The sequence below is a fragment of the Saccopteryx leptura genome, chromosome 3 (assembly GCF_036850995.1).
Source record: "Saccopteryx leptura isolate mSacLep1 chromosome 3, mSacLep1_pri_phased_curated, whole genome shotgun sequence".
Classification (NCBI taxonomy): domain Eukaryota; kingdom Metazoa; phylum Chordata; class Mammalia; order Chiroptera; family Emballonuridae; genus Saccopteryx; species Saccopteryx leptura.
In genome coordinates, this window is record NC_089505.1 from 371,912,658 (window position 1) to 371,925,098 (window position 12,441).

Sequence of the window (12,441 nt, forward strand, 5' to 3'; positions counted from 1 at the left end):
TATGGGGACTCAGGTGGTGCCATTTAGATGGATTAGTAGTATATGTGTATCACTTGTTTTAATAATCAGGACTTAATAATTACTTGCTTGTCTCCCACACCCCAGGAGAGGCGTGATGAGGGAAGGGACTTTATTTCTGGCCACTTTTCCAGCACAGAGCTAGGTGCACAGCAGAATATTCATATATATATTTGTTGAAGAAAATAATCAGGCCCTGGCTGGTTGGCTCAGTGGTAGAGCATCAGCCTGGTGTGCAGGAGTCCTGGGTTCGATTCCCGGCCAGGGCACACAGGAGAAGCGCCCATCTGCTTCTCCACCCCTCCCCCTCTCCATCCTCTCTGTCTCTCTCTTCCCCTCCCGCAGCCGAAGCTCCATTGAAGCAAAGTTGGCCCAGGCGCTGAGGATGGCTCCTTGGTCTCTGCCCCAGGCGCTAGAATGGCTCTGGTTGCAACAGAGCAACCCCCCAGATGGGCAGAGCATCGCCCCCTGGTGGGCATGCCAGGTGGATCCCAGTTGGGCGCATGCGGGAGTCTGTCTGACTGCCTCCCCGTTAAAAAAAAAAAGTAAAAAAAAAAAAAATCAGATCTCCATGTGTGCCATTATGGAAGTCCCAAAGGAAGCTCTGGAGGTAGATTTGTTGCCTTCTGAAGGAGCCCAGAGGCCTGCTTATGGCTTGTGATGTGGGGTGAGGGCACTGGGAGTTGAGAGCAGATTACTGGGGATACCCCTAGCCAGGCAGGCCACTTGACACCCACCCCCTCTCAACATCCAGCTGCCTCCCAACAACCAGGCTGTCCCCAGATGCCCATCTCAGGCTTGGGCTGCCTCTGACAATTCCCCTGGGGATCCCAGGTTTCCCTTGTGCCCTCTAACATCCTTTGCCAAGTCACCCACTCCACCTGAGGTTTCCGTATTGGGAACTCAAGGGCTGCGCAGGATGGCATTACCTGTGGGCTGCTTCCCAGGCTCCAGCTGCCTTCATGCCCATGCTCACATCCCATCTCTTGCTCAGGCCCCTCTTCTCTTTTTTTTTTGTATTTTTTTGTATTTTTCCGAAGCTGGAAACGGGGATGCAGTCAGACAGGCTCCCGCACATGCCCAACCGGGATCCACCCGGCATGCCCACCATGGGGCGATGCTCTGCCCATCTTGGGGCGTCGCTCTGCCGCAATCAGAGCCATTCTAGCGCCTGAGGCAGAGGCCACAGAACCATCCTCAGCACCTGGGCAAACTTTGCTCCAGTGGAGCCTCAGCTGCGGGAGGTGAAGAGAGAGACAGAGAGGAAGGAGAGGGGGAGGGGTGGAGAAGCAGATGGGCGCTTCTCCTGTGTGCCCTGGCCAGGAATCGAACCCGGGACTCCTGCACACCAGGCCGATGCTCTACCACTGAGCCAACTCGGCTGCGGGAGGTGAAGAGAGAGACAGAGAGGAAGGAGAGGGGGAGGGGTGGAGAAGCAGATGGGCGCTTCTCCTGTGTGCCCTGGCCAGGAATCGAACCCGGGACTCCTGCACACCAGGCCGATGCTCTACCACTGAGCCAACCGGCCAGGGCGCTCAGGCCCCTCTTCTGAAGCTCTCTTTCCATGTCACCACCTCCTGGAGGTGCCATGGTTACCTCTAAGTATTTGTGTCCTGACATGAACACCTCCCATCCCATATGCACCTCCTCTCTTGGCCCCATGAATCTACTATGGGCCTCTATAGATTTGTCTCATCTGGACTTCCGCAAGAGTGGACTCATATAGTATGCTGTCTGTTGTGACTGGCTTCTCTCACTTAGCACAATGTTCTCAAGGTTTACTGTGTCGTCCAAGTGTCAGTACTTCTTTCTATGGCTGAATATTCCATTATATGGACCTGCTACACATTTTGTTTATCCATTTATCAAGTGATGAACATCTGGGTTGTTTCTTCCCCGCCTCTTTGGCTGTTAATAGATAATGCTGCTTTCAACTTTCATAAACTCAGCCAGTGAGAAACCGTCACCACCCTGAACTCCTTTCCTCCAGTGGACTTACTTTCGAAGCTGTCCCTCCCAGCTTCCTCCTTTTTTCTGTATAAAGTTCCTCCCTTTGTTTGCTGGACTTGCCTATAGTTCTTGCTAAAGCATGCTTGTCCTGAATTACAATTCTCTGCTATTCTCTAATAAACTCACTTTTTTTTTCTGGGGGGAAAAATAAACATTTTAGTTATTTTTATTTATTGATTGATTTTCAGAGAGAGGAAGGGAGAGAGAGACAGGAACATCGATCTGTTCCTGTATGTACCCTGACCCAGGATTGAACCAGCAACCTCTATGCTTCTGGAGGAGGCTCTAACCTACTGAGCTATCTGGCCAAGGCTATGTTTTATTTTTATTTATTACTATTTAAATAAGAGGAGGGGAGACAGTAAGACAGACTCCCCACTGAGATCCACCCGCAACACCATCTGGGGCCTCTGCTGGAATCAACAGAGCTATTTTTAGTGCCTGGGGCTGCAGTCCTGGAACCAACCCGGCCATCTTCAGCTCTTGGGGCAGATGCTGGAATCAATCGAGCTACTGGCTGCGGGAGAAGAGGGAGAGAAGCGGGAAGAAAGAGGGGGAGAGAAGCACATGGTCGCTTCTCTAGTGTGCCCTGATCAGGAATCGAACCCTGGATGGCCATACGCTGGGCGGATGCTCTATCCACTGAGCAGACCGGCCAGAGCCAGATGTTTCATTTTTAAGGTCAACATTCCCGATGATTAATCTCCAGAGTTTTGAAAAAGTTGACTGACGATTATTGCTATTTTTTTCTTTGCTCTTATGCGAGGAGAGGGCGGATGCAAATTTTCCGAAGTCTTTCCTCCTCCACATTCATTCACTGAGGACTGACGGGGTTCTGTGAGGGACCTTGGCTGCCATGCTCCTGGCTTCTGTGGCTGACAGTTTCAGAGCTTTAATTCGGATGAGGGAGAGCACACAGTTCATCCTGAATTGTCGCCATGCTCAGCCAAGCGTGTAGGCCGGGCTGGGGCGAGGGCCGGAACCCTGCCTGCCTGTGTCCGAGAGGGAGCGCGGGAGGGCCAGGGCAGCGCTGGGCCCCCACCCTATCTCGCTGGGCGGCCTGTCTGCCCTCAACCCCGAGAGGCAGGGTCCGCTGCCCACCCACCTCGCCAGGTCTGGACGTGCCGCTGGAAGAAAGCGCGCCAAGTCCTTGGAGATGCCTTGGGTTCCGGACCGGGTAGCGAGGGCATGGGGCGCGCCATCACCGCCGAGCCCTGGAAGAGCAGCGGCGGGCATGGGAAAACCCAGGTCGCTAGCTGACCGTTGTCACAGCAACAGGGAGACGCGACGGGGCCCGCCCAACCGCCGGTTCCCACGACAACGGGAGCAGAACCGCACTCGACTCAGCAGGACAGACCCTAGCACCGCCCCGCACTCCCCGGCTCTCGCGAGACTTCGCTCCCGTGCGCCGCAGGGTCCGACGGGAGCGTTGGCCGCGCTGAAGAGGGCCAAGATGGCGGCTGCGGCGGCTTCGCTGCGCGCGGCGGTGCTGGGTCCGCGGGGCTCGGGGCTGCCCGGAGCGCGGGCCCGGGGTCTGCTATGCGGCGCGCGGCCCGGGCAGCTCCCGCTGCGGACGCCTCAGGTGAGCGCTGGCCCGGGCCCTGCCGCCGCGCGGCCCCGCAGCCCGTGAAGGTCACGGCGGGGAGGCTCCGGGCGCGGGCCAGCCTGCGGGGACGTGGCCTCGGCCACCCGGCGCCCCGGCCGGGCCTCCGTTGCCTGCCGTCCTAGGTGCCTCCCGGGAGCAGGGATGGGCGTCCACTTCTCTGGGCAGCCAGGGTGCCTCGTTCCGAGCTTGGGGGGCGGCGGGTTGGGCTGGCTGCCGGGTCCCGCGGGGCCGAGGGCTCTCCCCGGGAGGTGCGCCCCGGTGTGCCTGCTGCAGCCCCCCGGGCTGGGCCTGCGTCCTGCACTGACCGCAGCCTGACCTCGGCCAGCTGCCGTGACCTTGGCCTGCCCCAGCACCCTTGCTCGCTTCGGCGTGATGCTCGGTCCAGCATACGAGAACACGCCGTCCTCAGGGCCGACTCACAGTGGAGGGATCCCCGGTGCGAAAGCGTGGAGAGGGCGGTGGCGCCGGGGATGCTCTGAGCGGTCCCAGCAGGTGGCCGGTGCCGGGTGATGAATGGGAGAGGCAGGCGCCGCGAGTCACATCCCAGGCAGGGCTGGGTGGCGGCGTTCTAGCAGGCGCTGAGCGAGGCTCTTGCAGGCAGTGTCCTTGTCGTCGAAGTCCGGCCCGTCCCGGGGGCGGAAAGTGATGCTGTCCGCGCTGGGCATGCTGGCGGCAGGCGGTGCAGGGCTGGCTGTGGCTCTGCATTCTGCCGTGAGTGCCAGTGACCTGGAGCTGCACCCTCCTGGCTATCCGTGGTCCCACCGCGGCCTCCTCTCTTCCCTGGACCACACCAGGTGCGCGGCTGCGTGGCCGGGGGACTTTCTGGGTGGACGAGGTGGGTGAGGTCCCAGCACCACTAACCCTTGTTCTCTCTAGCATCCGAAGGGGTTTCCAGGTGTACAAGCAGGTGTGCTCCTCCTGCCACAGCATGGACTTCGTGGCTTACCGCCACCTGGTGGGCGTGTGCTACACTGAGGACGAAGCCAAGGCCCTGGCTGAAGAGGTGGGCAGCCTGGGGTTGCTGCAAGGACCCCAAGGTTGGGGCTCCCACTGTGGAGGACAGACAGCAGGGTTGTGACAGATGATGCTCTTGGTGGCAGGTGGAGGTTCAGGACGGCCCCAATGAGGATGGGGAGATGTTCATGCGACCAGGGAAGCTGTCTGACTACTTCCCCAGACCGTACCCCAACCCTGAGGCCGCCAGAGCAGCTAACAACGGAGCACTGCCCCCCGACCTCAGCTACATCGTGCGAGCTAGGTACACTAGCTTCCTGCAGCGGGTAGAGGGAGGGAAGGTCCAACTCATGCCAGAGGCTGAGGAGGCATGGATCTGGTCCCAGGCACGGTGGTGAGGACTACGTCTTCTCCCTGCTAACGGGCTACTGCGAGCCACCCACAGGGGTGGCACTACGAGAAGGCCTCTACTTCAACCCCTACTTCCCCGGCCAGGCCATTGGCATGGCCCCTCCCATCTACAACGAGGTCTTGGAGTTTGACGATGGTGAGGCCCCCACCCTGGGAATAAGCGTGCTGGGCTCTGCACTCCCCACTGCCCCAGATACTTCCCTCGGTTTTCCTTGGTTGGGTCGCTGTCTCTGAGTGATGGAGGAAGCTCGTGGATAGCTTTCAGAACCCTGTCCAACCAAAGCTCCTGCCTGTGTGCTGAGGGGGGTCCCATCCCTTTGGATGGGCAGGAATCCCGTCTGCCATGGAGGGGATGCTCTGAGGGTGACCCTAGGTTGGGCAGGGACCCCAAGGGCAACCCTCATCACTTGACCTTGTCCCAGGCACCCCAGCTACCATGTCCCAGGTAGCCAAGGATGTGTGTACCTTCCTGCGCTGGGCATCTGAGCCAGAACATGACCATCGAAAACGCATGGGGCTCAAGGTAGAGGTGTTGGGCAAGGGGCACAGTGGGCGTGGAGAGGGAGAGGCTGGGAGCGGGCAGGGGACCTTTCTGCTTCCATCTTCTGAGTCTGCCTTATCCTCAGATGTTGATGATGATGGGCTTGATGTTGCCCCTGGTCTACGCCATGAAGCGACATAAGTGGTCAGTCTTGAAGAGCCGGAAGCTGGCATATCGGCCGCCCAAGTGACCCTGCCCAACGTCTGCTTGCTGTCCTGCCTGAATGGGCCCTCAAGCAAAGGAGCCACCCTGGGCCTCCTCAGGCCCCAAGCGGCCCTCTTGGCCAAGCCTCTGTTCCTCTGGAACAAGAGGGCTGGGGGACAGGAGATGGAGATTGGGCTGGAGCTCTGGGGTCCTCAGCCTCTATCATGGAAATAAATTAAGTTTCTCAGTGGGCATGTTTGAGCTATTGTGTGACGGGAGTGCAATTTGCAGGGGACTCGGAGACTTAAGACCTTTGCCCTCAGAGCTCCCGGGGAAGGTCCCAGGCCGTGTGGCCAGCATTACCCTGCACTGACTGCTGCTAGGAGTCCAGTCACTTCTGGACTAGGGTCTGGGACAGGAAACAGAACTAGCTCTTAGAGAAGGTGGCAGCACTCATTGGGGTGGGGAGTATCCAGTCAGACAGAAAGGGCCTGTCTGGGTATGGCCCAGGTTCTGCCAGGGTAGCCAGCCAAGCATCAGTGTGTTGAACCACTTGGCCTCCGTTCTGAGGGCAGCAGGGAAGGAGCCCTGGGCAGCATTCCAAAGGGAGGGGCTTGGCCAAAGTAGGAGCTCTCTGAGGGCTGGGCGTGGTTGGGAGAGGGAGTAGGCTCTCAGCCATGCCCAGGACAACGGAAGCTGGCAGAGACCACCTGGAATGTCCTTTCCTGGTCTCTTGGTTGGACAGCTGAAGGGGAGAAGGGTGGTGGAGTGTCTGGGTGTCTGTCATGGGATGGTGCCTCCTAGCAGCTGGGGCTGGGTCCAGATCAGCCAGCAAGCAGGACGGTTCATGCAGCAGCTGGCTGGGGGCAGGACAGCTGAGGATCTCAGTGTTAGGAGGGTCATGGACATGTTGCATTAGCAGCAGAACAGAGGTCTTAGTTCTAAGCTTTTCTTGTCCCCAAGAAGGGACTGGAAGGCATCCTAGCTGGTAGCCAATTACGAGGGCAGAGAGCTTAGTGGGAGAAAAGAGAAGAGGGCATGCCAGAGGGGCTCCAGGTGGATAAGGGTTGGCATGGTCAGCTGGGGGTGGGCTCACACAGGGCCCTTGCTCAGTCAGCAGCAGCCAGGGTGTGTGGGGGTGTTCTATAAGCTCGGGGGTGTAGAGAGAAATTGGGACTTTAAGTCCGAGTAAGCTCTTCAGTAGTGACCTGGACCCAGCTGGGGAGCCTTTCTGGCTGAGGGCCAGGCCCCACCCCCTCTGTCAGGATTCTAGGGTGTGACCACCCACCTTCCCATCCTCCCAGCAGCCTGGTCCACACAAAGTGGGGGCACTCAGCTGGTTCAGAAGTATCTTTAATGAGTATGGCTCATGGCTACTCCCCCCAACTCTGGCTGTCCCCAGGGAACAGTCAGTGGAGGTCCCCTGAGAGGTTCAGAAGGGCATCCAGGGATCTCGGACCTGGAAGGGAAGGGCCATCCTCTCTCCTTGTGACCTGAGGGTGGGGGGGGAAATGGGTCACTTTGCTGTTCTGCTATACTCCCCCACCCCATTCCCTCCCCTCCCCTGCCTCTAGTACCATTGGTGACTGCTGGGCCGAGGTTGTCAGAAGGGGGTCCCAAGCACAGGGTCTCTGGGTGCTACACATCTCACAACCAGGCCGGCTCGGGGCATTGATGAAGGTGCAGGAAGGGCAGGGCCAGCCGGGCTGGGGAGGGGAGGACAGTTGTTGACCCCTTCTTTCCAAAGTCCACCACGGCCCAAGACCACCAGACCTGGGCCCTTGCCTACCTGAAGGGGGCTGGGGAAGCTGGAGCTGGCTGGCTGAGGGGCTCGGGGCAGCCCCAACGACTGAGGGAACAGGCGGCCTAGTTCACCATCCACCTTCGGTGGGCGCTTAGAGCTGCGTTCTGTGGTAGAGGCGGTGGGGCTCAGGGTGTGTCAGGCTACAGCCCACCTTCTTCACCCCACCCCCATCAAGGACTAACCTGGGGCATCTCGAGGGGCTGAGAGCAGGTAGAGGAAAGCAGGGTCCCTGTCCTGCCAGATCCCATAGGAAGCCAGGCTGCGCTCAGGCACACACAGGCACTGCCCGATGACCCAGCGCTGCACAGCTGGTGGGAAGCCAAACTCCGAGAATACCTGCAGCCAGACAGAGCCTCAGGGCCACGCACTGTCACCAGGGTCTCCACCACCAGCAGGGTCCCCAGCCCCTGTGCTCACCTGCTCCTGGAGGGCTGAGATGGTGCAGTGGGGGTGGACCTGCAGCGAGACATGGGCTGAGGACGCAGCATCTTCTACCGTGACCTGGAGCCTGGGCCAGAATGTAGGTGGGGAAAATGAATGATGGGGTACCTGGGAGGGCTGGCAGGGTAGGGTGAGGACCAAGTCCCAGGTCTCACCTGATGGGGCCAGGAGGGAAACAGCTCTCCTGGAGCTGGACACTGAGGGCCACATGATTCTGGGCCAGGATGGCTGCTGCTTGGGCTGCCCCCTTCTTGTCCCCACCCGCAATGGCCTGGGCCAGGCGCCCTGCTAACTCTTCTGTAAGGAAACAGTGAGTGCACCATTACACCTGGGCATGACTGCTTGCCCCAGCCCCCTCCAGCCACCTGCCTTTACCTTTGTCCATCAAGTCTCCAGGACTCGAGGGAACATCCACCTTGGGCTGGGGGGCCTTGGGACTGGGTGGAGAAACAGGGTATGTTCCTGGGCCCAGGACTGGAGGCACGCTATCATTGCCTAGGAGGGAAGATGTGGGTGGGCTGGTGGTCTCCGGAGATCCAGCCTCCCAGCCAAGTACTAACCTAGGCCTGTGCTCTCTGACCTCAGGTTTCTAACACCTTTGCCTCCTCTCTCCTCACCTCGGCCCATGCCCAGGCCCTACCTCGGCCACACTTCAAGCCAGGCTTTCTCGCAAGCCTTGGCCCTTAGAAGAGCTAAGGGACCCCTCAGGTCCCTGCTGAATCCTCTCAGAGCTGTAGCTGCACTTGTGCTCGAGTCCTCTGGACACTCGGATGTCCAGTCCCACCTGTGTCCCTCAACAAAGGCCAGGCCACTTTTCTTGGCCTCCACAGTCCCTTTCAACCAGCGAGGGATGCTCTCTTGACCTCACAGCAGAAACAGCAGGTGACAGGAGCCCTGCAGTCAGCAGGCCTCTTCTTAGCGCCCTCAGGAACCTCCATTGCCTCACCAAAGACGATCTCAGACCGCTCCCATTCCAAACAAACCCTCTTGGGCCTCTGTCTGCCCTGGGGGGTCCTTACAGAGTTGGCCACTGTTGCCTTCTCCTCTTTCCTTCCACTTGAGGCCGAGCCCACCCAGCGCTGAGGCAGCTCAAGCCCTCAGAACTGAGCCGAGATAAGCTTGGCTCCCAAGCACCCAGCAGCAGGCCTGGCCCAGCCTGGGCTCATGCTCTGGCCTCAGGGTTTGTGTACCCACTACTCTCTGGCCACACGGGTCACACCTCAATTTACAAATTTCACTCAGTGCCACCTTAATGAGGCCTGCACTGCCTCCTCCCCAGCACTCCCATCCCTTCCACCATCTGACAGAATTTTACGTACTCATTTTATATGTCTGCTTCGCCTCTAGAACTGCAAGCTCCGAGGTTTGAAGTTTTATTTACGCTAAATCTTCAAGGCCTAAAGGAGTGCTTAGTCCAGAGTGGTACTGAGTACACACCTGGTGAGTGAGTGAATGAAAAGTCTTATTCCCTCTGCAAATGCAGTGTGTTGTCTGGGCCTTCCTCACATCACCTTGTATGGTGTTCTTCCGACTCCGCCACAGCTCTTCTGATGCATTTGGGGGCTCTTTCTCTAGTGCACTGTCTGCCTGTATGACTCTCCTCTCTCTTCACTTCTCCTGCTGACCTTGGTTAACCTTTCCTACCCTCAGTCTTGACCTCTCCAGACCTCCAGCCCAGATCCACCTAATCCCCACTCCCCATGAATGTGTAAGAACTGGGCCCTGGGGAGGGCACAAAGAAAACCTGATAGAAGGTGACGGAAGACAATTTGACTTTGGGTGATGGGTATGCAACATAATCAAATGTCAAAATAACCTGGAGATGTTTTCTCTGAACATAATACCCTGATTTATCAATGTCACCCCATTAAAATTAATTTTAAAAAATTATATCTCAATAAAAATTACATTAAAAACAAAAAAAAAAAAAGAAGAAGAAGAAGAACTGGGCCCTGGCCAGTTGGCTCAGTGGTAGAGCATCGGCCCAGCGTGTGGAAGTCCAGGGTTCAATTCCTGGCCAGAGCACACAGGAGAAGCGCCCATCTGCTTCTCCACCCTCCCCCTCTCCTTCCTCTCTGTCTCTCTCTTCCCCTCCCGCAGCCAAGGCTCCATTGGAGCAAAGTTGGCCTGGGCGCTGAGGATGGCTCCATGGCCTCTGCCTCAGCGGCTAGAATGACTCTGGTTGCAACAGTGACGCCCCAGATGGGCAGAGCATCGCCCCCTGGTGGGCCTGCCGGGTGGATCCCCGTCAGGCGCATGTGGGAGTCTGTCTGACTGCCTCCCTGCTTCTAACTTTGGAAAAATACAAAAAACAACAACAACAACAAAAAAAACAGTGTAAGAACTGGGCCACCTCCATGTCCTCTCAAACATGCTCACTGTCTCTGGTAGTCCAAGGGTATTTGGTCTCTCATCTTTCTGTCTCAACTACTAACTCCTCCATCCAAACAGCCACAAAACCCAGCCAATTCCATCTCCTAAGCATCTCTGGAAACATCCTTCTCTTCAGTCCTATCTACACGGTACCCTAGGAATACAGGTACCACCTAAGGAGCTCAAATCTGAGTCTGTCATTCGCCCACTGAATACCTTCCCATTGCTCTTGATATAGTGTCTTTTTTTTTTCTAAAATGGAAAGAGCTCATGTCTGACAATTGAAATACTTCATATATATATATATATTTATTTAGATTTTATTTATTTATTTTCAGAATGAGAGGAGAGAAGAGAGAAGCGGGGGGGAGGAGCAGGAAGCATCAACTCCCATATGTGCCTTGACCAGGCAAGTGTGGAGTTTTGAACCAGCAACCTCAGCGTTCCAGGTCGACACTTTATCCACTGCACCTCCACAGGTCAGGCTTGATACAGTGTATTCTTTCTGACCCAGGTCCTGAGCGCTTGCTTGCTTTGCCCCTCTACACTTATCTGGTGCTCCTGGCTCCAGCTCTTGGGTTCTGTTCCTTTTCTCTGTGTTCTCATAGAGCCTTCCCAGAACACCAGCAGCGGGTAAGATAGGCCCAGCTTTCCCCACTACATCCACCATCCAGGCCTGGCAGGCCAGGGCTACTCCCAGCACAGTCCCTGGCCAACCAAACGAATCTTTGCTCCGGGGCACTGACCATTCTGTCCCTCCACCGTAGCACCTTGGACCAGGGCTGCCCACCGTTGAGCTTCCTGAGGGTTGAGGAAGTGCAGGCTGAGGGTCCCAGGCCCTCCTGGTGGAGGCTGCAGCTCATGCTGGATGGGACCTCGGATGGTGTAGGAGACTGACTCCAAGGGCCATTCCAAACTGACCTGAGGATGGGGAGAGTCCAGGCTCATGTCTCCCCCCGCCCAGCACATATGGCATGATTGTCAAAGGCTTACGACATTACATTTGTAGGCCACTTACGCTGTTCTAAACTCTTTAAGACTCATTATCTTAAGAAACTCTCCTAGTAGTCTTACAAAGGAAAATGCCAGCGTTATCCTCATTTACAGAGAAGGCAATGGAAGCAAGGGAAAGTGAACTGCTCCAGGGAACTCAGCAGGCAAGCAGTGGGGCCTGGCCTTCGGCTCCGCGCCGGATCCAGCCCGCCTGGCCGCTAGGCCGCGCGCCCGCTCCCCTCCCACTTACCGCGCCGGGCCCCGCGCCCAGCAGCTCCAGCCGGAAGCGCCCGGGCCGCTCGGGGTCCGCGCTCAGCTGCAACCTCCGCAGTGGTGCCTCGGCGTCCGACCCTGCGGCCAGCGGCCTCACCGCAGCGTGCACAGTCAGCAACACCGCGGCCGAACTTTGGCCCGTGGCTGCCGCCGCTCCGCCCGCTGGCGGCGCCATCTCCGGTCCGGCCGTCTCTCGGCCCTCCGAGTCTGCTTCCGTGAGCTGGGGCCACAGAGCGCCTGCGCCGGCTGGAAACCGGGGCCGCAAGCCGGGAGTTCCGGATGCAGGCAGCGTGTCGGAGACCAGGGTGGGTGGCAGTGGTGGTGGTGACAGGGGCGAGTTGGCGAGGCTGACCCTCTCTGGCTTTGCCCAGGATTTACAAGGTCCAAGTGCCTCCGGGCACGGGCTGGGCCTGCAGGCTTGCTACGCCAGGCAAAGTGTTAGGGACGGAAAGGCCGGCCAAGACTGGGAGGCGGGAGCGGGACCTTCGTCCTAGAGGCTTGGGCCGGCGTGGGCTGCAACCGGGTGGTCCGTATCCACCAGAGATGTGTCACTAGAGGGGTGACAACTGGACGCCGTACCAAGGCCTTTCAGGTTGTAGCCCCGCCTCCCGCCCTTGCTGCTCTGCCCGCCCACACAGCGCAGGTCCATCAACCCCTTCTGGGAACGCGGGCAGCCACCGAGGGCGGGGCAGACGAGGGGCCGTGGCCAATGAGCTCTAGAAGGAAAATGGCTTCGGGCCCAGGAGAGTGACAGACAGGTGCTGCAGCCAGTAGTTAAAAAGACAGGACTGAGTGGCGGGTAACATCACCAATGGCTCTCCGAGCTCTAGATCGCGGCAGCTTGAGCCTGCCATTCAGAGGTGTAAGGCCGGC

General features: G+C 58.1%; 2 protein-coding genes across 2 annotated transcripts; one reads left to right on the top strand and one right to left on the bottom strand.

Annotated features, from left to right (window-relative positions):
• Positions 1-3,450: 3,450 nt before the first annotated feature.
• CYC1 (cytochrome c1) lies at positions 3,451-5,936 on the top strand. Its single transcript, XM_066379743.1, has 7 exons — positions 3,451-3,610; positions 4,232-4,428; positions 4,511-4,637; positions 4,735-4,892; positions 4,975-5,135; positions 5,422-5,522; positions 5,626-5,936. The coding sequence occupies exons 1-7, from the start codon at positions 3,482-3,484 to the stop codon at positions 5,728-5,730; spliced, it is 978 nt and encodes a 325-aa protein (XP_066235840.1). The 5' UTR covers positions 3,451-3,481; the 3' UTR covers positions 5,731-5,936.
• A 1,085-nt stretch (positions 5,937-7,021) lies between these two features.
• Positions 7,022-12,274, bottom strand: SHARPIN (SHANK associated RH domain interactor). Its single transcript, XM_066379745.1, has 9 exons — positions 11,546-12,274; positions 11,049-11,223; positions 8,305-8,424; positions 8,085-8,226; positions 7,906-7,996; positions 7,671-7,824; positions 7,474-7,592; positions 7,262-7,390; positions 7,022-7,177 (listed from the first exon to the last, which is right to left on the bottom strand). Exons 1-9 carry the CDS (start codon positions 11,741-11,743, stop codon positions 7,094-7,096), a joined length of 1,212 nt encoding a protein of 403 aa, XP_066235842.1. The 5' UTR covers positions 11,744-12,274; the 3' UTR covers positions 7,022-7,093.
• Between the last annotated feature and the right edge of the window lie 167 nt (positions 12,275-12,441).